At 34.5% G+C, this 25,549-nt stretch overlaps 1 protein-coding gene across 1 annotated transcript; it reads right to left on the reverse strand.

The window, feature by feature from the left end:
- Positions 1 to 11,379: 11,379 nt before the first annotated feature.
- Positions 11,380 to 14,125, reverse strand: LOC127831089 (uncharacterized). Its single transcript, XM_052356077.1, has 6 exons — positions 13,981 to 14,125; positions 13,546 to 13,682; positions 12,862 to 13,051; positions 12,258 to 12,516; positions 11,837 to 11,974; positions 11,380 to 11,536 (listed from the first exon to the last, which is right to left on the reverse strand). Exons 1-6 carry the CDS (start codon positions 14,123 to 14,125, stop codon positions 11,380 to 11,382), a joined length of 1,026 nt encoding a protein of 341 aa, XP_052212037.1.
- Between the last annotated feature and the right edge of the window lie 11,424 nt (positions 14,126 to 25,549).

A 25,549-nucleotide genomic window follows, 5' to 3' on the forward strand; every position in this document is an offset into this window, starting at 1 on the left:
ATGTTGAAATATTTATTTGGAGTTATTTCATAAATAAGTTTGTTTCATTTTTAGTAACCATAACTTAAACTTTTCCTCTGGTTTAAATAAGTGTCGTGCATAATCCCACCATCATCCTTTAAAACAAATAAAACATCTAAGTTGCTTCAATATATATTCTTAAATATATTTTGAGAAATAACCGAATCCATTTGTTTTTAAACAGAATGATTAACGGATAGACGGAAAGACGGATACGACGGACGGAGCGTAAACCTATAGCATCTTTGGCACTTAAGTCTGTTTAAAAAATCAAGTTTTACCTTTTAGAGATCACTACGAAATCGATTAACTCTGATAAAATTAGAGACTATAGTAAACACACGCGATGAAAGTTTACTTACGACTATAAAACGGCCGCAAAAAGAAGGTACGAAAACAGTCGATTTCGATTTGTATGACATACATTTTATTTTTCATAAATTGATTCGGAAAAGAATGCCTTTTTACAAAATGGTTGGTGGGGTCTCAATATGCAAAATGTTACATTTATTTTCGCTGAGAGTGGTCGTTTTTCCATTGGTTTATATTTAGGAAAATATTTATTATATAGTAACCTTTAGACTGCTGCTTCATCACTCTGGATCAGCAGACGATTTATTGCATAAACAACATATATTAGTCCCTGGTACAATCATCGCCATTTTGAACTACATTCAATCTGGCCGCGCCTTTCAGCATCGAAATTTTAAGACATAATTGTCAGGGAAAATGTTTATATCATAAGGAAGCTAAAACATAGTACAAGGCGGTTATAATTACACAAAGTAAAGAAATGTATTAATTACGGTATGGTTCTACAATTGAATAGTGTTTGATTTTCAAGTTGGTTCAAACATTGAATTAGTAATGGAATTGTTGATGAAATATGATATATCTAATCAATAATCATAATGCTCAATATTATAATTATAATATTTCGGAAAATTGCAATATGCAAATTACTAAAAAATTATTATTTCACAGTGTATGTCCTATAACCAAGATAGAAAAGTGCTTGAACAAATAATTGTTTTCAGTTTAGTGACAAGTTTATCATAAAAATATAAAAGCAGAAATACTTAATTTTTAGTTGATTACTGTATTCAAATTAGATTTGCCAAAGAGCAATAAAGATCGGGAATTAAATAAATTACCAGTAATCGGAAAATTGAGGATCACAGTTTAGAGCTTTTTGTAAGATCTGCAAATTCGCCTATGAATTTATACGAAATGGTTATTATAAGCAACAAGTCATATTTAACCATATTTCTGTGGTAACCATTCCAGAAGGATGACAAGGCTGAATTAAGAGGATACATCACACTGTTATTGATCTCTGGTTTTTTTAATTAAATTGTACATGTAATTTGTATAACACGAAAAGATGTGGCAGCTATGAACACGGCATTTAAGCACAAATTATATATTATAGTGTTGGGTCAAATTTCATTTAAGTGTCACATTTCAAAACAAAAATTATATTAACGGCTATAATTAAGTGTTGAAAAAATTTATAACGCGGTAATTTTCTGTATCACTGAATTTATTACACGAAAAAGTGTCTGGAATAAACATTTAATGTAGCAGTTTTGGCATCGTATTTTTCTGCGTTTGATGCGCATTGAATACTATTAAAAATGCAGACAAAACACGTTTAACAGTTTTTTTCTGCATTTGTTTTTTCAAGTTTAAGTATGATAAAGTATATTTGTCCTCTTGTAAAATACACTTTACGAGAAAAAGTATGTTTCAGTGTGCACTATAATATGCAATAAACGGCACTTTGTGAAGTTGGAATAAGACATAAATCTTGAAATAATCTTTTGCAATTATGTATTATATGCTGTTAATATTTATATCATAAGTGAAATAGACACTTGCATATAAAAATAGATTTTACATAACAGGTTGTTTAATATGATTGTTTAAATCCTCAATATATTAAACTATAAATGCAATCTTAATGATAACAAATTCCATCTTTATTAATAACATAAAAAATGGGAAAAAGTGCATATTGTGCTAAAATACTCGAATTACTATACCAATATTACATTCAGAATATGATATTTACAGTTTTGTCTGAGATATTACTAAAATGATGTCCATTCCAAATCTGATGTATTAATTCTAATTCACATAAATCATAGGTCAAGGACACACACTGACTTAAAAGCCTTTCATACAATGCTGAAATATTGCATACTTTATCATTGTTATTGATTCTTTATCAAGATCTACAAGTTCTACAAGTATTCAACCCATGAGAAAGAAAAACAAAATCTTACAGGAAATGAGCTCTGATATTTGTTTTATTTTCCGGTCCTCACCAAATTTACCGGACCGGGTTCTTCAACCAAACAATGAAAACTTACTTTTATAGACTTTTTTTATAAGTATGACTTTCACAATGGTTTACAATTTTAAATGCAAATAAAAACATTTAAACATTGTGTAAAAACATATGGTAGCGTTTTTAATTAAAGGGCCTTTTCACAGATTTTGGCATGTATTGAAGATTGTCATTAAATGCTTTGAATTGATGAATGTAAACATTTTAGCCAAAAAGCTCCAGTAAAAGAAATAAAAAATAAAAATTAAAAAAGGAAAAAAGTAGCCCACAACAGGGCTCGAGCCACTAACCCCTAGAATCCTGGAGTGAAAGTCTATCGCTTAGACCACTCGGCCATCCGTGCTAATACAATGAAGGATGAATTTTATACTTTATATTAGCAATCCTCGTAGTTTCACAAAATAAAACGACAACAACAGAACACTCCAAATAATTCAATCGCTTCGCGTGTCAACGCTTTATAATTTTCTGGTTTTAAAATCGTCAAAAGATGCATTGAATGGCTATTTTAGAGCATGGAAAATGTTCAGTATTACTGTTTCCTCACAAATATCATAACTAAAACGACAAGAGATTTCCAAACAATATGGTCCCCTACCAGTGAAACTCCACTATTGTCAGATTTTGTACAAAATATTTGTTGCTATTGAAACCAGAATTCTTGACGTAGGAACAAAATGAAATGACGTGCATAATCTCCATACTGCCATCTATCCATGTTTCAAGTTTCATGAAAAAAAAAAGAAGAACTTTTAAAGTTATCGCAGGATCCTGAAAAGTGTGACGGACTGACTGACTAACACACAGAGCGCAAACCATAAGTCCCCTCCGGTTTCACCGGTAGGGGACAAAAATATGCGAATCTGAAACAACTCTTATTTTTAATGTTGTGGCGCCTACGTCACGAAAAAGGTAAAATATTTGACTCGTTTTAAGAATCGAACTTGGAATTTGTTTGGTCACCAGTAAAGATCGAAAAATCGACTGATTGGTAAAATCCGTTTTATTATAATTTAAACAATTTTACGAAATAAAGAACCATTACATTAATTTTACATATTTCGAGTTTCGTTTATTTATTTTTGCCAAAACACAGATTTACGTAAATTGTTTTTTGTTGGACTCGAGGACAGTTTGGGGAATAATTACGGAACGCAACAAATTGTATCAGAAATGTTCTAGGTCCGACGTCTATCGTGTGATTTGATCATTTAAATCTTGATTTATCGTTCACTGAATTATAAAGACGTAACACCACTTTTTTACACCAATAACAATGGCATTCAGGCTGAGTAAAATAGTAATCCCTTATTTCTAAAGAACTTGCATTTAAGGAAGGGAAACGAATGTCACTGACGCATATATCACATGTCACATATTAATTCCCCAAACTGCAGCTGTAATGACAAGGTGACATAACATGTGTGGGCTTGTCTGCAAGGTGTACTATCAGGCTTTAGAGCAGAGAGATCTCCAGCTAAGATTCACGCAAGCTGGCATTAGCTCTATCAACACGGACATCCTTCTAAAAGAGAATGTCATTCCTGCTAGACTGTATGTTGACAATGAATCGTATGCGACTATTAAGGTTGGGTTTGCACAGTTGCAAAAGACTACGACATGCTTGCTTGAAAATAGACAATATTGAGAAAAAAAACAGTAAAAGAAACATCATTAACATTGTTGCAGTTAAGAATGTCACTGACGCATAGGTACAATGTATATGCCAAATTAGCCGCTCATGAAAATGAGCAATCAAAGTCTAAACCATCAAGTGGAAAATGAAAACAACTACAAAAGGTCAAAATAAATATGAAGAAAACAAACCAAGAACCTCTTGCTGGCCCCTCTCGCGAACTGAAGTTTGTAGTTCTGATGATGAATCCATTGATATTAAAGAAAATGGCTGCATGTGCAATTTGTTCACACCAAAATCACTCATCTTCACTAAATGGTTTGTCATAGTGGTCAGGGTACTGGAGAAATTATTTTTATCACATTGTATTGAAGCGAAAACACGACAGTACGATTACGGATACGTTTGAGTACGATGGAAACTCTCATTGCACTGTGGTAATTTCGCGCTTTCATCATCGCGCTGTCTAGTATTGACTTTATACTAAATCTATTCATAGGCGATGCCACTAAAAGGACTCCGTATTTAATATGAAACAACGTGTATACCCCTTAGAGTTTCCTATTGCAAATTGATCTCCCTTGTTTTAAAGACAAATAGTATGAAGCAGATGAGTGAACTCAATTCGGAGCCAATAAAAACCGCGAATAAATCGTCCGATAGCGGAACCTTCTAATTAAATGAATTTTATTCATAGAATATATTCGAATTTATATGTCGTTAAAGTTCAAATATCAACTTCATCGACCATGAAAACTCGTGAACAATAACTAATTGAATTTACAACATCATTCATTAAGAACCAGTTTACATGAGTCTATCGTGAATCAAACCTTAAGGGATTCAAATGTTCTGCAAGTCGCATATTTTTATCATTCAATACTTTGATAACTTATTTCTAATGATATGATGCATAAATGAAGAATACTTGGCAGCCATTATAGGCATTGTTCCAATTATTAGTAGATTTCTTTATTCTAAATACAAATATTGGATGTGCAACACGACGAGCCATTGGAGACAAATACTCGCCTAACAGGATATAAATTCATTCATCGCTATTCGATGTAATTTATGGTCATCAATATAACCACATATTTTATCATATTTATCAACAAGGTTTTCAGATAAGAATGCAGCGCACTTTCGCGAAAGCGCTCAAGTGCCAGTAAGGCTCAGAATGACACTTCTAATTGGTGGTATACCAAATCTTCATATGAAGAAAATAATATATATTCGAGTTAATAAAGTGGGGATATTTTAAGCTTACAAACTGTAAACAAGTTATTACAATAAACTATTGGCATTAATAATTAAAATAAACAATGTTTTTTAAACAGATACTTTTTAGATATTTTATCTATTCGCAGCTATTTTAAAATTGTTAAACTACGAATATATTCGGCAATGATCTTGAACTTGCTATACCTAATGTTAATTTTCAAAAAGGTTAAACACTTGAATATGTGTCATACTTGACTTATGTGGTATCATGATCTTAAAGCATGTACTATAATAAAATAACGTATAAACTATATATTCAGTGATTTCACGTCGGCGATGTGATAAAAAATGAAACGACATGTACACATTCAAAAGTCATGAGTCAACATAATAGCAAACTTAAATTGCAAGCAATCACGTCGTCAGAAATTGTGTGATAACCATCAGATGAGATTCAATAATCAGGCGATCTGGCGTTGGCTTTTGGAAAAATATAGTTGCAATCTTACAAAAAAAATCCATCCATCGTCGTGCATTGTCATCCGCGGTAATCAAGGCAACCGCATAGTTAAATAAACGTTATGCATATTCCTAATTCATCGCCTCCTACACATCTATCTAAAGAAAACTGTCTGAAATTGCTGTTGAAAATTCCGTACAGCCATGGGTTGTGGCTGTAGTTAAGAAGCCATGACCTTGACCCAATTTTAAACAAAACGAGACCGGCATCTGACAGAAACTCTGCCTCGTTTTGGCGCTTGACAACGCGCCAAGCAATCAGTGAGAGGTACGGTAGAAAACTGACGATGAACACTATGGTAACGATCACCATGCCGACTGTGATTTTCACTGCCTCGCTGTCTATGCTTGACTGTTAATGTGCATACGTCGATATCTTACATACTGTGGAATGTTGATTACTGCTGGTGTAAATAGATTTTAGTGCGATGTTTGTATTGTTACGCCTTCCTCATTTGCATTTATTTCGTCGTCCGCTGAAAGTTGTATGCCCTATCAAAACCTCCGAAAACACAATAAACATAATAAAGTGGACCGCATTTAAGACCCAGACATATTTCTTGTAAGTGTCGTCTTTGGTAGAGATCACAGTCCAGGCCTATTAGGTCAATGCCATATGTATTTGGTATTGGCACTTGAATCGATCCATATATTACAAGAGACGGCCAAAAACCTTATTGCTATTCCACTAATTCCAAAGCACACACACTTTGCAGTTCGAATCCCCATCTGGGGCTTAGTCAAGCGACATATCTTGTTAAACCGGCCAATCGCTATAGCAACAAGAGTCAAAATGGACCAAATTTCTGCAAAGTAGCTCAAAAACCGCAGGCGACGTTATTTGCAAATATATAATATTACTCGATGTCTTCGATTTCAGTTGGCATAGATATGGCACAAACGATGACGTCATAGAAGGCCAAAACGACGATGAATAATGTATTTGTTGTCAGCTTCGTCTTGGTGCCAAAGTAATAGCATACCAATTTTTGTTTCCCACGAGATCGAAAACCATCTGAACGGAAATGTAAACTGTAGCGGGAACCATCAGGCTCGCCATCATGATTCAGTTACTGAATTAACGCACCATGGTCGGGCGAAATCGTGTCATTGCTAGCAATTGTACTGTTGTTAACAGTCATCGCGAACGTCTGAAAATGTATCATAACGCTTAAATATTTTTTAAACGCAAACACTTTCCTAAAATATGCATGTGGACCTTTGTTAGCTGTGTAGCATTAATACAAGGTTTGGCAAGTACATTTCATTTCGTGTTGACTATTTAATTTTAACAGTTATCTTAATCGCTTTGATTATAATGAAACATCAAACGTCGCTGCGGTCATTAGTAAGTATTTAATATTTCAAAGACCCGCTACAAACTTTAAACATCGCTTTGTTCATTTGCACAGAAAGGAGACACCGTGTTCAAAGGTAATGATATATGTGTTTCATTGATTTTTATTTTTGCTACGCTTTCTTTTTGTACATCGTGGATGCATTAAGTTATGAATAATAAAAATGATTGCCTCTTTAAGGAATAGAACACTCCTTTAATTGCATTGGAACATAAGAGTGACCAGCAGCCCCAACATAGATATGGGCCAAATCCAAACGCAAAGTCGCTGTATGCAACTCATTATAATTCGGTCAATATTTAGCGCATACAGTTTTTATTTAGCGCATACTGTCTTTCTATTATAGATGTGTGGACAGTTTTAAGATTGTGACAAGTAAGCAAAAATGGGTCATTACCGAGGGGCCACAACTGATCTATGACTGTTTTAAAACAAGAAAAACCAGTGCCCGATTTAGATTTCATTACATTGTGCAATACAAATTAATTTCATAATTTCAGAAGACCCGTAACAGTTTAACGTTAATGTTACCAATGTGTAAGACCAGGGCCTTGATTTTGAAATCTAGGACATGCATGGTCAGATGATATCATTAAAGGTCAATCTTAACACTTTTGAAAACGTTATAATATCAAAGATAAATGTTTAACATGTGGAATAAAAATATTTGCAATAATTTAGCGTTACGCCTTATGCCATAAATCACCAGGTAAAGCTCCCAATAACGCATCGTTTTCTAAAAGTTGGACTCACATACCTCCCTTGCTGTGACGTCATGAATGTACATCCGCTATATTAACCGCGTTATTTATGCCGAGACGATCCACTGCATTGCTATTATATCAATACTTTTATGTTAAATTATGGACTTTTCTGACGAATCTGATCATTATGAAGATGAACTGCATGAAATAAGACCGTAGATGTACGAGCCAAGAGCAGAAAGCCAGGAAACAGACATCTCGAGCGAGAGTGATGAGGGCGACATTGAGGAAGCCAATTCTGATGATTCCTACATCTGCAATGTTGACGACTGGTAAGATTTGTTTCACGCTATTATGTTGGAATGAAATTTGTGTTTATTTTAAGCAAAATCAAGCGAGTATGTTATTTGTAATTCTGTATAGGGGATCGAACGATGCTGGTCGGCTGCGAATTTAATTACGAATGGCAGCATCTAGAAAAAGAAATGATTGAATAAAATAATTTTAAAAAATGCTTATTTTGTTTATAGGTGTTAATGTGGGTGTTGTGTAAACATGCCCACAGCTCACGAAAGACGATGCTGTCAGTCAACAAACATTGTAGATGGAAAAGCAGAGGCAGAAGGTGTGCCTTGCATCACTCTTCAAGAGGGGTGTCAGGTGAACTGCCTAAACATACATGTGCTGGAGACGTCATTCTATGAGTATAAACATGACTATGGGCCCAGAGAGGAGGGTCAGCAAATTCATGAATGAGTAAAACGAATTTGTATGTTTAAATATGTGTTTTTTACGACCTATCTTATGAACTTTTTCAGGGATTTCTTATATTTCATTGTAGATATTTTCACATTTAAGGCTACAGCCCCTCAGAAAATTGATTACAATTCATGTTCTGAGTTCTCAGTGCGTGAAAAATATTCCCGGATTTGGTTTTCACACATTAATTTCCCCCAATTTATGACAGCTAGGGCCCCTTCCCGATCTTAAAAACGCCTGTTCTCATTCAGTATAAGTAGCGTTAACTGTCTTCCATTGACTCAATTTTCTGGCAATTCAGGGCATGAATCAAAACTCATCATGATAACTACTCAGTGTTGCTGTCACAGCTGAAAATATAAACATTATTCTTTATTATGCTTTCAGGCTGTATAGGTAACTGGCCTACAGACGTTCCACCAGATGGGTGTACGGGCTCCTGGCAAAGAAATTCAGACGGGTTATTCCTTCGTGTGCAGTCAACGCCATTCGTGAACAATTCCCTTCTGAGGAATACAGCGGGTTGTGCTATCCTCAGAAGTGATTTTTGCTAAGTTTCTTGCGTAAATCTTGTTTGAAAGTTGACTGAATACATTTGATAAAAGCCATGTTTTCAATAAATTTATTTCTCAAAAAAAGGACATGTTTTTATTGTTTGTTCACTTTATCCAGTAATTATTCAACAAAAAGGAATCATGAAACTTCATTACACCTCCAAAACATTTCTAGAACAAATACATTGTTGTCCTGTTAAATAAAACAAGCCAATGATAACACTTTCGTTATAATTAAGTTTAACAGGACTAATGCTCATTTGGAGCAAGTAAATTATGTAGGTATATCGTTTAAATTCAAATCATAGTATAGTTTTGAATTATATTAATTTATCTGAACGATCCGCCAAGAAAGTGTTGCTTATGATATAGGTTGATTTAAAGCGGACTGCGCATTACTTAATACATTAGGTATATGACTTGAAAAAGGCGAAATACTGTCCTCAATTCCCCTAGTACTTATTTTCATTCAATTGTGTAGGTCAGTTAACAAACCAATAATATAAAATTTTATTTAAAAAATTGTGTCTGTCAAAACAACTTCTAACCATGAATGAGTGATTAAATTAGTAACTTACTCATTCAGTAAATCACTAACTCACTCATTGAGTCACTTATTCAGTCAATCAGTCACATAGTGACGCAGATCAAGATTTTGGTATTAATTACCGGATACATTTAGCCCTTAAATAATAATGCAAGTTCGTTTGCACTTTTGTGTTGAAAAATTCTTTTCGCTTAGCTCAAGGCAATATTGATAACAACAAGTGAGTGTCTGTAATATTAATTCACTGATGTGCGTATTTATTTTAACAGTTTCGGACAAAAAAACCTGGGTAGAACTAGTACTAATTATGCATGCGTAGATATTGATAATATATAACAATAAATCAAGTAATTTTCCTGGGTAGCGTTATTACAACCAGTAGTACTAGTACTTTCAAAGAATTAACAACACATTTGCAAGATAATAAAGTCATGTTCCTGGGTAGAACCAGTACTTGACACAGAAATACATCAATACAACGAGAACATAATCAAGTTTCCTGGGTAGGGTTATAAGAATCAGTAATACCAGTACTTTGAAAGAACTAACATCATATGTACAACATAATAAAGTCGCGTTCCTGGGTAGAACCAGTATTTGACACAGAAATACAACGAGATCATAATCAAGTGTCCTGGGTAGTGTTATTAGAACCAATAGTACCAGTACTTTCAAAAGGTTAACAACATATTTACAAGATAAAAAATTCACGTTCCTGGGTAGAATCAGTACTTGACACATACATCAATACAACGAAAACATAATCAAGTTTCCTGGGTAGGATTATTAGAACCAGTACTTTCAAAGAATTAACATCAAATGTACAACATAATAAAGTCATGTTCCTGGGTAGAACCAGTACTTGACACACAAACATTAATACAGCATGACCATAATCAAGTTTCCTGGGTAGGGTTATTAGAATCAGCAGTACCAGTACTTTCAAAGAATAACCAACAAATGTAAACATGATAAAGTCACTTTCCTGGGTAGAACCAGTACATGACACAGAAAAACATCCATAAAACGACAAAATAAAATATATACACCAGTTTGATTGGTACAAAAAACAGTACAACATCTGATCAAGTTTGGTTAAGATAAAAACAACTTGTATTTGAGAGCAGACACTTAGACGGACAGACTTTGTTTGTGGGGGTACAATTATTGAACCTAGTAATATGCAGCTTCACATGGTCTCGTTTTGAAACATTTCTCTTCGGTGTACTCTGTGCTAAAGGTACAGGTCTCGACCTTAAATCCTTCAAACTTTCCGCCATTTTGAAAGAAGTACACTGTTGACGCAGCTCATTTGCCATGCTCATCAGTTCTGTGACATACTCTAGAAAACAATTAAAATAGAAGCCTGATTATATTATATGTGATTGTTGTTTCAAATAAAAAAGAGAAGCAAATATTAGTTATACTATTGTGTGTCGAAGGGACCTTTTCACATACTTAAGACTTGACAAGTTTCAATCTCATGAAACAGATTTACACAAAAATGTATACTTTACACAGGGGAGTACAAAACACTGGCATAAGCTTATTTTGGTAAATGCTGTTTTATTTTGCTGAACTATTAAGTTGATATATATAAAATTATAACATATTTTGAACACAGACTGTTAGGAAAAGTCTTAGCATTTTATCGTTATGAGTAATATATGACATCTTTGCGTCTGGTATTGCTTATTATTGCTATTACTTACCAAACGTTTGTTCCGTCTTCACTTCCTTCACCACTGGCTCCCCTTTACTCCCTCTTCGGTAGTACACACTAAACTGCTCCAGCCCACTTCTTGTCTTTCGCACTTCTCGGTTTGTATTTTCATTGAAGTGGAGTGCACTGACTTTGGACCTAAGTTAAAGTAATGTGCATTATTAGTTGATAAACATGTGGACAACAAACTAAACAAAGAAATATTACAATACGAAATTTCTACCTTTTCAGATGATGTGATTTATGCCCTAAAAGTCCTCTTAGGTATGATTTGGAATGGTATAGTGACCTTGATATTCACATGGGTTGAAATTCAAGATTTGTCTAAGTGATATATAGGGTTAAAGCATTAAAAAGTGTAACTCTTAATGCACATTCATTATTCTTCGAATGGCATGAACAGACAAGCAGAAGGTTTGACAACATAAATGTTATTACATTGAATCCATATAGGTATGGATGTAGTGGACCAACTTGGGCACCCAACTGCATATCACTTTATGGAAGGCTTCTAATGACGAAGTCTGTTGAGCTGGTGACAGTTTTTTTATGTTCTCCACAACCTTTGCCAGTTCTGTATGAGGCTTGAACCCAGAGAATTAAATTCAATGCATTCAATAATATAATATATACAATTATATAAAAAGTCCCAACGTTTACTGCTTTTATTTCCAATTGATTTCATTCGATGTTCAAAACAAGAAGTGAAATGATCCCTGTGGTGGCAAAATAAAGGGTCAATATATTTTTAAATGCTAAACGTAACGTTTTCTGGGAACAGTAAATGCAAAGGATTGTGAATTTCAACTGGTTGAAAGGGATTTGAACCTCACACAGACTTGATCAATTCTGCATCAATTGAAAGCAATGTCTACCTTTTACAATCCATAGGCGATCTTCAAGGTCTCCATGCTCACATCTCGGAAACTTGTCTTCATGGCCCTCATGTATGTTGGCAACATGGTTGAGCATTGGCAACCATGTCTGTTCGACCCATTCACCATCACCATTGCTAATGGCAACACACCAATACAGGTGGTTACTCACTGATCTGGACCACGCTTTTACTTTCTCACACCCCTTCTTCTTTCCTGCCGCCTCTAGCTTCTTGTATATTCCTGTTAACAGACAACAATATCGAACCCTTTGTTATTTGATGATGTATCATTATACTATGCTAGCTCTGCCAGAAACCAAAATAGCTAATTATAGTCTAATTTTATAATTGTCCGACCTAAATTATTATTACTATATGCAATTAAAGTTATTATCATTGTAAGCAAGGTTGAACTCTTTATATATATTTATAAAAATCACACAAAGAAAGAATACTGACAAGTTCAATGAACATGGTGTGATGAATAAATAAGAATCTGCATGACACAATAAGCTCATTATTATGTCATTGAGGGAGTGCTTTTGATTCTTATTTAATACAATACTTACACAAAATCATTAGTTACCTTTTGCAACATGCCAGACATCAAACCGTTGGAAAATATCTGGCTGTTTTTCCCGCATGCATTTCTTCACAGAGCTGTATCTGTCTGTCACCAGGTGAGAAATCTGGAATCTGCACTCCTCTAGAAGGAAATGCAATGACCTCTGCGGTCCCTCCAGCTCCAGTGCATGGGAGTTCTTCACTTCATTGCTCTGAAGAAGGTTATTTTATATGTATACAAGCATTATCAACATCACCACTTTATCAGAAAAATTGGGTGGTTTTGAGTATAAATTATTTGAGATATCACCTATGCACTTAAATATTCAAAATACACATGAGTAACGACACCATTTGTTTACGAAAAATAGTTTAATAAATTATATCTATATCAGTGTTTTGCCAGTGATGTTTTTTTATTGTTTCTGGCAACATTTAAGTGAAAGAACTTAGAAGCCTGGTATACATCATCATTGTTATACTTGTTTAGATCTCTGAATTAAAAAAAAAGATTTATAAATTATTTTTTTAAAGCAGTGTTTTTCTTGCATTTTACCAAAACTAAAATTTTAAATACATGATGTTCATACTTAGTTGTTGTTTTTTGCCTCTGGTACCTATAAATGACACTAACACAGGGTGAACTGTACATAACATATTTGTTCTTGTTTTATTCAAACTCTTGTACAATATTCAACTGACAAACCTGCACAAGTTGGATGTCCAGAATCTTGCCTAATACCAAGTTAATCATACTGTATGTTCCATACTTAGCAGTATGTCCTGGAGAGTAGCATCTCCCATCACCACCAAGGACGAGTGGAGACCCTTTCGCTTTAAGCTCTTCGATTACTTAGTATAGCTGGTGTAAAATACAGTTTTTGCAAATTGTAGAATGTGGTTTCATTAAAACACACAACACTAGCAAACTTAAGGGCACGTAGGAACTTGGCGGTGGCACTTCCTGAGAACATTATGGTTGCTGAAAGTTCCAAATGACCTCCAGCCAGCCCACCAACTGAAGACTGGCTTATCCATGACTCGGTCTCATGGCAGTGAGCACAAGTCTTTGTGGCTAAAAGGAGGCAACCTTTCACCTTTTTATGCACCAATACCGATAGGTTGCATGTAGCACACTTACTCAATAGCAAGTCCAAACATGATTCGGACACGATAAACTTTCTTTCTGCCACCTGAGCCTTGCTACTCTCCCACTCCAGCTCCCCAGGCTCTTCTTCACTTTCTCCATCGTCTGACTGCTCCCATGTTTCGTCATCCTCCCGCATTGTTTCACTGATGCTGGACGTGAAAATGTCTTCACATATAACTGTTGCGTGGGGAATTCTCAGTACAGTTGTCACATCTTGGTCTCAGTCCGTCTGTGTACTGCATGAGACCTGCTGTACAACTTCTTTAGCAGCATTCCACTTAAAAAACAGAGGAAATGGAATTTTAATTGATTGTTTGTTATTTTCTTTCTAATGTTCCATAACATGGTTTAAGAATTAAATAATCAATCCCTACCAGGATGGAAACTTGAAAATGTTTTTTGTACAATCTGACTAGTGCAAAAATATGCAAATCATTTTATTTATTTAGCTTCATTGCATCAATCGCTTATTTATCCTCTCTCGAAACCGCCTTTGGGAAGAACCAGTAATTATTTGGTGCTTTAAGATTAAGGTCTTCACAGTACTCACTGGGAGGGGTTTTAGCCCATGATCAATATTCCACCCTACTTATTTTTTCTAGGTGACTAATCAGTTTCAATATCAGAATGAAAAAAATACACTGTAATTTTGTTGAGTTACATGTAACGAAATTATTCAACTCACCGAAGCTGGTTTCTGGCATTGAACATGGTATGCTTGATGCACTAGAAGGGGCTGTGTTGCTGGCTATTGTGGCTAGTTGGTGTTGCCTTAAATGGTGCATCAAAGTCTGTAGATGTCTTGACGAATGTGGTCACCGAGTGTGTAGTATTCTTGGCCTCATGTAGGACCTTAAATTACAACATATTTAAATGTATTAATTATACATAGTACTTATGGTTAACAGTTAAATTAAATGTCGTGACACTGAAAATTATAATGAAAAGCTGTACCTAAAAATTGCAATAAAAATAAGACTATTGCCAAGCAATATATGTCTCCTACCGGCTACACCATTGTCAGACTTATTTTTTTTTGTCATTTTTTTAATTTAATTTTTTAAGTAGGAACAACGTTCATAACATCCATATTGCCATCTACCCATGTTTCAAGTTTCATGAACAAATATAAAGAACTTTAAAAGTTATCACAGAATCCAGAAAAGTGTGACAGGCTGACTGACGGACTGACAGACAGACACACAGAGCGCAAACCATAAGTCCCCTCCGGTGAAACCAGTAGGGGACAAAAACAAGCGTACATTGGATAGAAAAACTGCAAACTCAACAAAGTCTTGTACACAGAAAAAAATCAACTGTCTGGCATACCCATTGTTGACAAATATGATAAACAAGCTACATGTGAGAGCGTGGCATGCAGATACCATTATTATAAATGCTATTAAATCATAACTTTCCATCATCAAAGCCATTTTATTTGGAATTGTGCAATACTAATCGGCACTTAAATATCTCTACAAAATTATAACGATATAGGATTAAATACTAAAAGTTTTTATATATACAATTTTCCTTATCGCTTATTAACCCATTTATGCCTAGCGTCAATGCGAAATAAACAAAATGCAACGTATCCAAAACATGTGTGCCAAATTGGTACTCCGTCGACAGAAATATGGCAGTTCAATAGATGCCTTGTATGAACTACACTGGCTACCAGTAAAGGCTAGGATAACATTCAAATTACTGAACTTCATGTATAATTGTTCTGTTGGTAACGCGCCAAAATACCTTACAGAACTTTTAAAAGAAAAAGTACCAGCACGTAACCTACGATCTACCGTCTCGTATGACGGATGTTATGATGTGAAACGCACAAAGAGAAAAACTTTCATGGAAAGGACTTTCGGAGTTGTTGGTCCGAAACTGTGGAATGACCTTCCATCAAGCATCCGGACTTCCGCATCATTTAACATTTTCAAAAGGAATTTGAAAACATTTCTATTCAGAGTCTTTTACAACATATTTTAATTTGAATACCTGTGATTTAAAAAAATAATCGAGACTCAGTTGTACGGGCTTATTTGTCACTAGGACTCATAGGACCAAGCAATTAAAGAATTGTGCGGGCTTCTTTGCTATAAAAAGATATTTATTGTATAAGTGACTGGTAACCAAGAATCATTAGGGCTTCTTTGCTCAATGGTTGATTTACATCAACCAGCTGTCTTCTACTCATGCTTAGGCCTTCTAGTTGTGTCTTATGGTCACACTGTAATTTTAACCTTCAAGTTGTGTCTTGTAGTCACACTTGGTCAGTCTATTTGTGACTTGTAGTCACGATAGTTCAAATTAGGTTAAAACCCAAAAGAAAAGTCCTTAAGTATGACAGGTGACCGGTAGCTGTGGGATCCGACAGCCAAGTGCAGAAATATCCTTTTACGTATCCTTTTAGTTAATGAAAAACAGTGTCTTAATGTTGCCAAATATTTGCTCATATTATCATTATAATTATCGTCTTAACTCTAGTTATACCAATTTAGTACATAGTATTTTACTTTTACTGTGTTTTAATAGTGTAGCCGGTATTGTTTTATTGCTTAAGTTCCTTACAGCATTATTATTTATATCACACATTTTAAGATCATTAATCCTTTAATTAATGCTGCATAATATTATCAACACCTCTTATTTTTTATCAATTTTATGTACATATATATGTTTTGTACAACGCCATTGATTATAATTACATAAATAGGCGTTTCATCAAATTAGCAATTTTCAAGTTTCAAGTGTCTAGAAAAAAGGCCTTTATTCAAAATATAGAAATAAATATACTAGACATCCCTAATTTTGGAAATAAAATCATCCAATTTAGAAGGATGGGAGAGTCAACTAGGCATAAATGAGTTAAACTTGAAGAAACAAAAATTGAATGAGTTACCCGTTTGAATGCTGTAACACCTAATTGCACAGATATTTATTCGTTTAGAAAAGTCTTCACATGGAAATAAAACAATACTTACGTGTATTTTTCGCCGTTTTTCTAGCAGACTTTCCGACGAGTGTTTTCTTCTTTCTATCTGTGTGCTCTGTTGCTGACTGCAGACAGTGCAGAGCAAAATATGGTTGGCTCGGCGTCTTGTTTCAATATTCTGCGAAATTGCGAATTGCATCAAATGTTCTCTAAAAATGCTAGACTATGCACGAACTGGTCTTCTTCAAAGTGCAACGAACACACTCGGAAGTTTTTATTTGGTGAAAACAGTTTGTGTTTTGAAACATGGCAAACACGACCGATTTTAGTTCACCAAATCTTCTTTAGTTTTTTGTCACTCGGAAATCTGAACAAAATCACCTTATCTTTTCCAGAACGTGATTTACAGCCGACGGCCGCACATATGACCATTTTCCCTATCACTGTGCTTAACCAGTGAAAACAATTTCAGGTAAATATAAAAAAAAACGAAAAGTTAAACCCGAAATCTTCTGTAGTTTATCTTGTAAAATGGCGAACGCGAAAATGCTTGTACATCTGTGACGTCACAAACAGAGGAGATAAGCAAATCGACTCTTTGCGAGTTACGATCATAAAAAGTCAACAAAATCATCTTTTTAGGTTAAACTCAACACTTAAACGTTATTTACCCGATAATTTAATCATAGTTCAATGTAAATAGCGTAAAAAACAGTAACTTTGGATTTTCTTTAAAATTGACCTTTAAAGATAAAACATTTTTTTAAACAAATACAAATTGAAACATGTATCTGTAACTATTGTAGATGTTATAAATAGTAAAATGCACTAAGTCAGAAGGCATTTGACTTGTCTGCTGGTGCGTTGGCACACCTGGTGGCTCTGTTGCAATGGTTTGATGGACTGCTTGATTGTGTAGTTACATTATATTCAGTATATCAAACTGTATTTTTGCACATATGTTTGCATCTAGTATACTTATATTGATACTATTTACAAATTTAATGTACAATGTATATGAATGATAAACTTGACTGAAATTATTTAAATGATACTGAAATCATGACAGTACTTTATACTGATAATTATTTAATTATGTTGCTTGATACAATCATGTACACCTTTATCAAATGAGATTATACTGTAACTTCAGTGATGAATTTCAGTGATTAAATTAAATACAAAATGTAAGTCACTCCCATCTCTCTCTCGCAGCGCGCATACCTAAAGATCATGCTGTGTACCAATCCAGATCCAGATCAAAAAATATTATACATAATTATGTATTATGTTGTTTAGAGGGGATGATTTTCCCTCTGTTGTATTATTGTATTGTTTTACTTTTTTAATCAGTGTGTTTAAAGATATATAAACATAGCTCCAGCGTCAGAGCTTCAGGCAATGAATATTTCACCCCCTGATCTTTTTTTCTAATGGATATTTTAGCTAGTTCCTACATTCAATACAGTAAAATATATGTTAAGTAGTATCTGTACACATTGGTATATTAAATGTGTACTATAAATATTATTTTTAAGTGTTAAAAAGATATAGTACAAGTGATTCATGCTAGATGAATTAAGAGCCTTAGTCAAGCGGTATTTGAACATTTTTAAATGGTAAAATTTTCTGAAATGTACACATTTTCTGTTCAGCACTGGCCAGATAAATGTATACCATTTAACCACTTTTATATGAAGCCTTGACCAGATCTCAAATTTTTATCCCTTTTCTCTGGCACCCTGGTCATCTCCTGTTGATCTCCTAACAAACACCTATCAAAATGGCAAATTATATGCAGAAAAGTTCATTTTATTCAATGGTTGAATGAAATACTTCAGAAAAAAATGACATCCTTTTCACATGAAAATTTAACTTTCACAGTCATGGAAAAAGAGCCTTCACCGAACACAGATCAAAAAAAACTTTCATTTGTGGATAAAACCATATCTATGTGCATAAATATCTCAAGTCCGTCTTCATGAAATCAGGACAAAAACTTGTATTTTATGTACTTAATTGATCTGGCTATAGTTATCATATTATTATAAGCTCAATCAGTATATTTATATAATTATTTATGCTTTGTGTATTGTAAACATATACACAATCACGCAGTAACATGATAGCAATATATAATAACAAAGCCACCCATACTATAAAGGTCATTGGCAAAGCCTAAGGTAAAAAATGTGAACACATTGAGTGTAAGTCGCCTCTCTTGCCAGCAAAAACAACACATTGACAGGTTGTCATTTTTGACAGTTCTACTCTCACTTTCATTTTGTGATATCAAACTATCAACAATTATGTGGCTGAGAAAAATAACGCTATTGCTTATTAACATATTTTCTGTACATTTCTTCAATAAACTTACATCAATACACAATTTTCTTCACTAATTCGAACATTCCTGGCAGGCTATCACTTTGTTTACATATTTCGCTTACATTTTGACGTGCATAGGTAGGACCGCATTACTGCTTAGGAAATGTTTATGGCGTACCATTTGGGTCGAAAGTCAACAAGACCTACATGGTGACAAGAGAAATGTACTTTGACGTACAATATGTATGTCGAAGTACAAAAATTGTACTTCGACGTACAAAATGAAATACACTTCGAAGTATAAATTTGTACGTCGAAGTACAATTTGTACTTCGACATACATGTTTGTACTTCGACGTACAAATTTTCTTAACAGCCGATCAAAACACTTTTGTCATGAGCCGCTTTTCCTTCAGATTTATTCATAGTAAATGTTTAAAATCTCTTTTTTAAGTGAGGACAAAATAAATAAAAATTGAAAAATTGAAAAAAAAAACCATTTTACAAATAAGTTTCGAGTATTTAATGCATTGAAATAGATTATATACCCATTTGAAGAAGATTCAAGGTTACCTTTTTTAAAATAAAATTATCAAGCATATTGTGAGTATTTATTGACCATGCGGGGTGGAATATCACGGTCCAACGCATTACTGTGTAGGAAATTCCCAACGATAACCAAACAGTAACCAAACGAGTACGGGATTAAAAATGTATAATAACCTCCTTGGTTTGGTTGTATTTTGTGTTAACCATTTTGCATAAGTCAGAGGTAAATTCCGCCACGCCAGGTCAATAAATATGCACAGTATCTATGAGTTAGCAGTCGATAGTCGCATAATTTGGTATAAATAATAATAATTATGTTCAATAAATACGCTCAATATCTATTAATAAGCGGTCGATAGTCGCATAATTTGGTATGAATAATAATAATAATAATGCAAAATGTCAAATATCTCTAAAAGCAACAAATGTAAGGCGTCTTCCAATTGGCTAACACTACAGGATCAGTAAAGACTCAACGTCGAATTACAATTTCGTACGTCAAATTACAAAAAATATACTTCGACGTACATATTGTACGTCAAAGTACATCTCTCTTCTTACCTACTAGGTCTTGTTGATTTTCGACCCAAATGGTACGCCATAAATGTGTATTCATACTATTGCCTTCGAGGTTCTTATCCGATGTTTCACGGAAAGGGCCAAGAATGTGCGATTGTGGGTCAAGTTCCCCAGGGGTACTACGTCCCCGTACCCCCAATTTTTTTCCGTACCACAAGTTTTCGTACCCATTTTTTTCGTACCCATTTTTTTTCGTTCCCAAATTTTGTTCGTACCCAAATTTTTTTCGTACCCAATATTTTGTTCGTACCCATTTTTTTTTCGTAACCAATTTGTTTTGGCATAATTTGTTCGTTCCCAAAATTTCCGTAACAAAACTTTTTTTCGTACCCACATACACAATTGTGATGATATAGATCAACTTATATTGATGCTTTTATATCTATCCTCTTCAAAAGCATCGTCACACCAGTACTGTCAGTACTTTGATTCTGTAGTGTCATCAGGGTGCAGAATCAACGGGGTATTCAGGGGTTTACACACGGGCTGGACAGAATGTTAACACACCGTTAAGAACTTATTTTTTCAAGTATCTCAAGTTATTGTAATACATTTGCAAAACTCTTAATTGCATAAAAGACAGTTTTTATTACAGTTTCTGCCGATATGATAGGTATAAGAATAAATCAATGAATACGCGTGAAGTCGGTGACAAATTTTCACGTTGCGTGAATCATAATAACCCTGCTGTACAAAATGAATTTATGAATTCTGATGTATTTTGCATTGCCATAAGCAGCATACAAATCGGTCTTTTATTCACTAGGTGAAATTCTTAAGACAAATTGTTTTAAACAGTTTGAAAAAAGCACAACTAACCGGTGTGTTTACATCAATTTACCTTTAATTAAAGTCACGTGATCCTGCAACCTGGATTTCTTCGTCAAACAAATGTGTTTTTACAAAAGTTGGTTGACTCTTGGTTATCAAGCGCTTATAGTGCCATAACGAGGCTTCAAAACTAGCGATTTTCGTGTTCGTTTTGAGGGGAGGCTGAACAATTGGAGGTATTAATTGTGTTGTTATGTGGTATCAAATAAGTATAGTTAATTTTAAAAAGTCATCATTATGACTTTCTACTCCCAGTTCAGGAAGAAAATGGCTTTTCCGGTTTAATTGTTTCTCAACTCGGAAGCCGTATAAACGCACGTATTTCATGCACGTTTTGCAGATTTTCTTGCTAGTGCACTGCCTTTACTTGAACATTAACCTTTACATGTTCAGCATATATTGTAATTAAATAGATTCGGTTTAAAATTATTTGAATACAGAGTATAGTTTCATACATAATATAACTATGTATATAAATGTATTTTATACTCACGCAATACTTTATGAGCATAAGAGATATCATGGCTATTTATTTGCCTTTGACAAATTGTAAAAATATACAATGTAAACATTAAATGTAATCAAGCGTCATATAGTGCATGTGGTTTCAGCTTCAATGATTACATTGTGCTACAATATAAGCACAATAGAGTTTGAGTGTTATCATTTTAGCCCAGATATGTCGAATATTGGGGTTCTATTTGATTTACATGGGTCTGTTGGTCTGTCTGTCGGTCTGTCTGTCTGTCTGTCTGTCTGTCTGTCTGTCTGTCTGTCTGTCTGTCTGTCTGTCTGTCTGTCTGTCTGTCGGTCTGTCTGTCTGTCTGTCTGTCTGTCTGTCTGTCTGTCTGTCTGTCTGTCTGTCTGTCTGTCTGTCTGTCTGTCTGTCTGTCTGTCTGTCTGTCTGTCTGTTTGTCTGTCTGTCTGTCTAGCGTCTGAAGACACAAGTTCAATTTGATTTCTATATTTGGCCTTTTAACATAGTGAAAGAAAATTGAATACTTATATGCAATACCATTGTTTGCATTTGCCTCTCATTTTGTTATTGGATTTGCCTCAAAGTGTACTGGTGGCCCTTGTTGCTTATGGTACAACGGTAGCATTTCACCAGGGAAAGGCGAACTATGATAGACGTAAAGGAAAATTATCAGACCTGAGATAAGAACAGTTCTGTTTCTGTTGGTTTTCTAAGACGTTGTCTGTCCTGTGAAGTAGTTCTGGACATCAGAAATGGTCCAACACCTGGTTTTAGCAACAATGAGGTAGGGGTATGGAAACATTGCTTCAGGAATGGTCTCTTGCATATTTCTTATTTATCTAGTGTTTGTGAGTTAGCTCTTGCATGATGTGCAGTTAGCTTTTTTGTGATATTCGAAGAGGTTAAATAGCAGTGTATATAGCAATTTATGCCTCCGTTCGTCCGAAGGATTTTGAAAATTCATCTGCTACAAACTGCAAGCTGGAGTCAGGTTGTAAGGAGTTAAGTGCATCTGCATCATTTTATTCTATGTAGATGTACGTCTGTTTTGTGAATTATATTAACATGTTATAACATATTATAATCTATTTTGCGACATTGAATTCATAAACAAAGGTACTGCAGTTTTGAGGATTATATAAAAACTGTGTTTATAAAAATGATATCTTTTTACACCATGCTATTCTAATGCAGAGGTACTGCTGATGTGTGCATAATATTTACATGAAATTTAATTTTTCTACAAAAAATGTAATTTAACGATTTACATACTATCTTCATGTCTCTAAACTTTATAAATTTATATGTTGTTATTGTTGTTTCAACCCTTCAATGCTGCACGTTGATAATTGGATTGTGTCTATGGACTTGACTAAAGAAAGAAAACAGCATTTAAAATGTTATGTCATATAGATCGCCATGGTGTAATGGATATGGTGTCCGCCTACCGCCAGACAGGTCACGGGTTTAGATCTCCCCCAAAGACACCAAGTACTTGTTCTAGGCCCAGGAAACGGACTCGAGAGCGTTTATATAAGCCTTAGGCTTTCGATGCAATCGAGCTAAAATAAAAAGGTTTAAACTAAATTAAACTAAAATGTTATGTCAACAAGCCGTTGACTTGTTAGAAATAAAACTGTACATTTTTTTCTTTATCGTGTTTTTATGAGTACCCAATATCTTGTTACAATTCCTCTTTACTTTCGTCATTTCTTTGTACACAAACTGTCAAACGTGACAGTCAAAACCCCTTGGGGATAACCACCGATTGCGCACATCTATTCATAGATATGTGTGTCAGAACTGCTCGACTTGGATCGGATACTTTTGGTGCGTTGTTTACATACGTAATTTACAAACTTAAACATGCTCAATTCATTCACACTGGACTTAAATTGTAGATATAAGACTTATCTTTCATCCCACGAAGACATAGAAATGGGTCTAATGCAGGTGTGAACTTGGTTGGTTTTCAGTTACTGAGGAATAGTTCAAGATGGACTGAACATTCTTATGACCAGTAATAGCCATAGTTTTTGTGGGATGATTATCGTGGCCTCGCAAATTCTGGACAAGATGTTTTCGCGCAGAGTGGTTTGTGTAGCATTTGCCCTCAGGAAGATTTGCTGCCACCGCCATGGTTTTGAGCATCTTTCCTAGTTTTAACTCTCCAAGGCGTTTTCTCAAACACCACCTACTGCACCAACCCTCTTTGGTGCGCGACGCTAGGTAAGATGGATCATCATCGTTTGAGAATTTCTCGGGTCGCTTTGCGGATTAAGCCTTGTACATGACGATTGGGTCACGAGAGGAATTTTCCCCAAACATCTTGGGTTTGACCTTCCTGTCGTCGCCCAGATTTTCTCCAGTGCGAGTTTATGTCTGCCCCTTATGAAACTCTAAAAATTCTTCACCCTCGGCAGTTGTTCGCAGCCCCACATAGGTGTGCTTTGTTTTCTGTTTTTCATTTCAATTATTTTTTCATTATTGCTTATTTACGCAAAAAATCCAACAAAATAAACAAATAAAATACACAATAATGAAGAAACATTTCCATTTTGAAAGTTCTTGCATATTGCGTGAAAAGGAGAGCAATGATAACTTATGACCATATAGAGTCATATTGTATATTACCTTATATTTTTCGTTAACTTACGAGTACTTTACCAAGAACGCGTTCAATGGAAATGTTGTTTGTTCTTTGTCACAGTGTTAGATAATCAGCATCATTGTCGTTGACTAACATTAATAACTTGGGAAATGTTATATTAATCATCACTGAAAATATACTTTTAACAGAATATTGATGTTCCCAGTCGAACGAGAAAAGAAGAATAACTTTTTTCGGCGAGACAACACACCATAACGATGGACTTAAACATGCTCAACGATTGGACAGTCATATATAATTCCTTAGGTCCGCAGACGACGGGCTTAATTTCCTTCGTTACCAGGGACATTTGTGCGGGCTGAACAGTCAACTTCTTGGCGATTGATGCAAGGAGGTGTCGCGAGGAACTGGTTGTTTGGTATCCATCGAGGGATCAAGGACGTGGGCGCGTACAGACGTGCGTGAGCAGATTAACGTTACATAACCATTTAATGCAACGTTGTCATATTTTGCTGTTTAAATTCTAATGGACAGTGAAACGATGATGTACTGTTTAAACTGTGGAAAACATATTATCTTAGTGCATGCGCGCCAAACAACATAACAGGTGTAATAAATTGCATATTTTCATATAATTTTGGAGTGACGTTGTGTGTTTTTGTAATTATTATTATTTTTCAAAATATGTATAAAACATTGTTTTCAATACATGCCAATAGGTATGAAAAGGTCCCTTTAAAACTAGTGTAATTTCATTCCCTACTTGAAAGGCAGATATACTAAGAAATATAATGCAAACTGCCACTTAACGATCTTTAATTCGTATTATTATATAGCAATATAAGCAATCATTAAATCAATTAATTAAAATATAAGCATATAACAATCCAAGCGCATGCATTAAGCCCCATTTTGAAAGAACAGTCTATGTGTAAATGACAAAAGGTGAATAATATAGTAATAGTTTAAATAATATAGTTACATACTGTTTAAATAAACACGTGTTAACCCTTTCCCCCAAATAAAGCAACGTGAAAACAACATACAACCAGAACAGCCTGCGAGTAGTTCACGGTCTGTTCAGGTTTTATGCTGTTTGCTGCTCAACAGTATCTTAGGGTTGAAAATGAAGCCTTTAAAACTTGAATCTAGTAAGAAAGGTATTTTATAAAATTTAACTTTCTGTGGAACTACAAATGTTTCAAAATACGTATCAAAGTGAAAAAGGGTTAACAGTATTTCAAAT

Source organism: Dreissena polymorpha, chromosome 5 (assembly GCF_020536995.1).
Source record: "Dreissena polymorpha isolate Duluth1 chromosome 5, UMN_Dpol_1.0, whole genome shotgun sequence".
NCBI lineage: Eukaryota > Metazoa > Mollusca > Bivalvia > Myida > Dreissenidae > Dreissena > Dreissena polymorpha.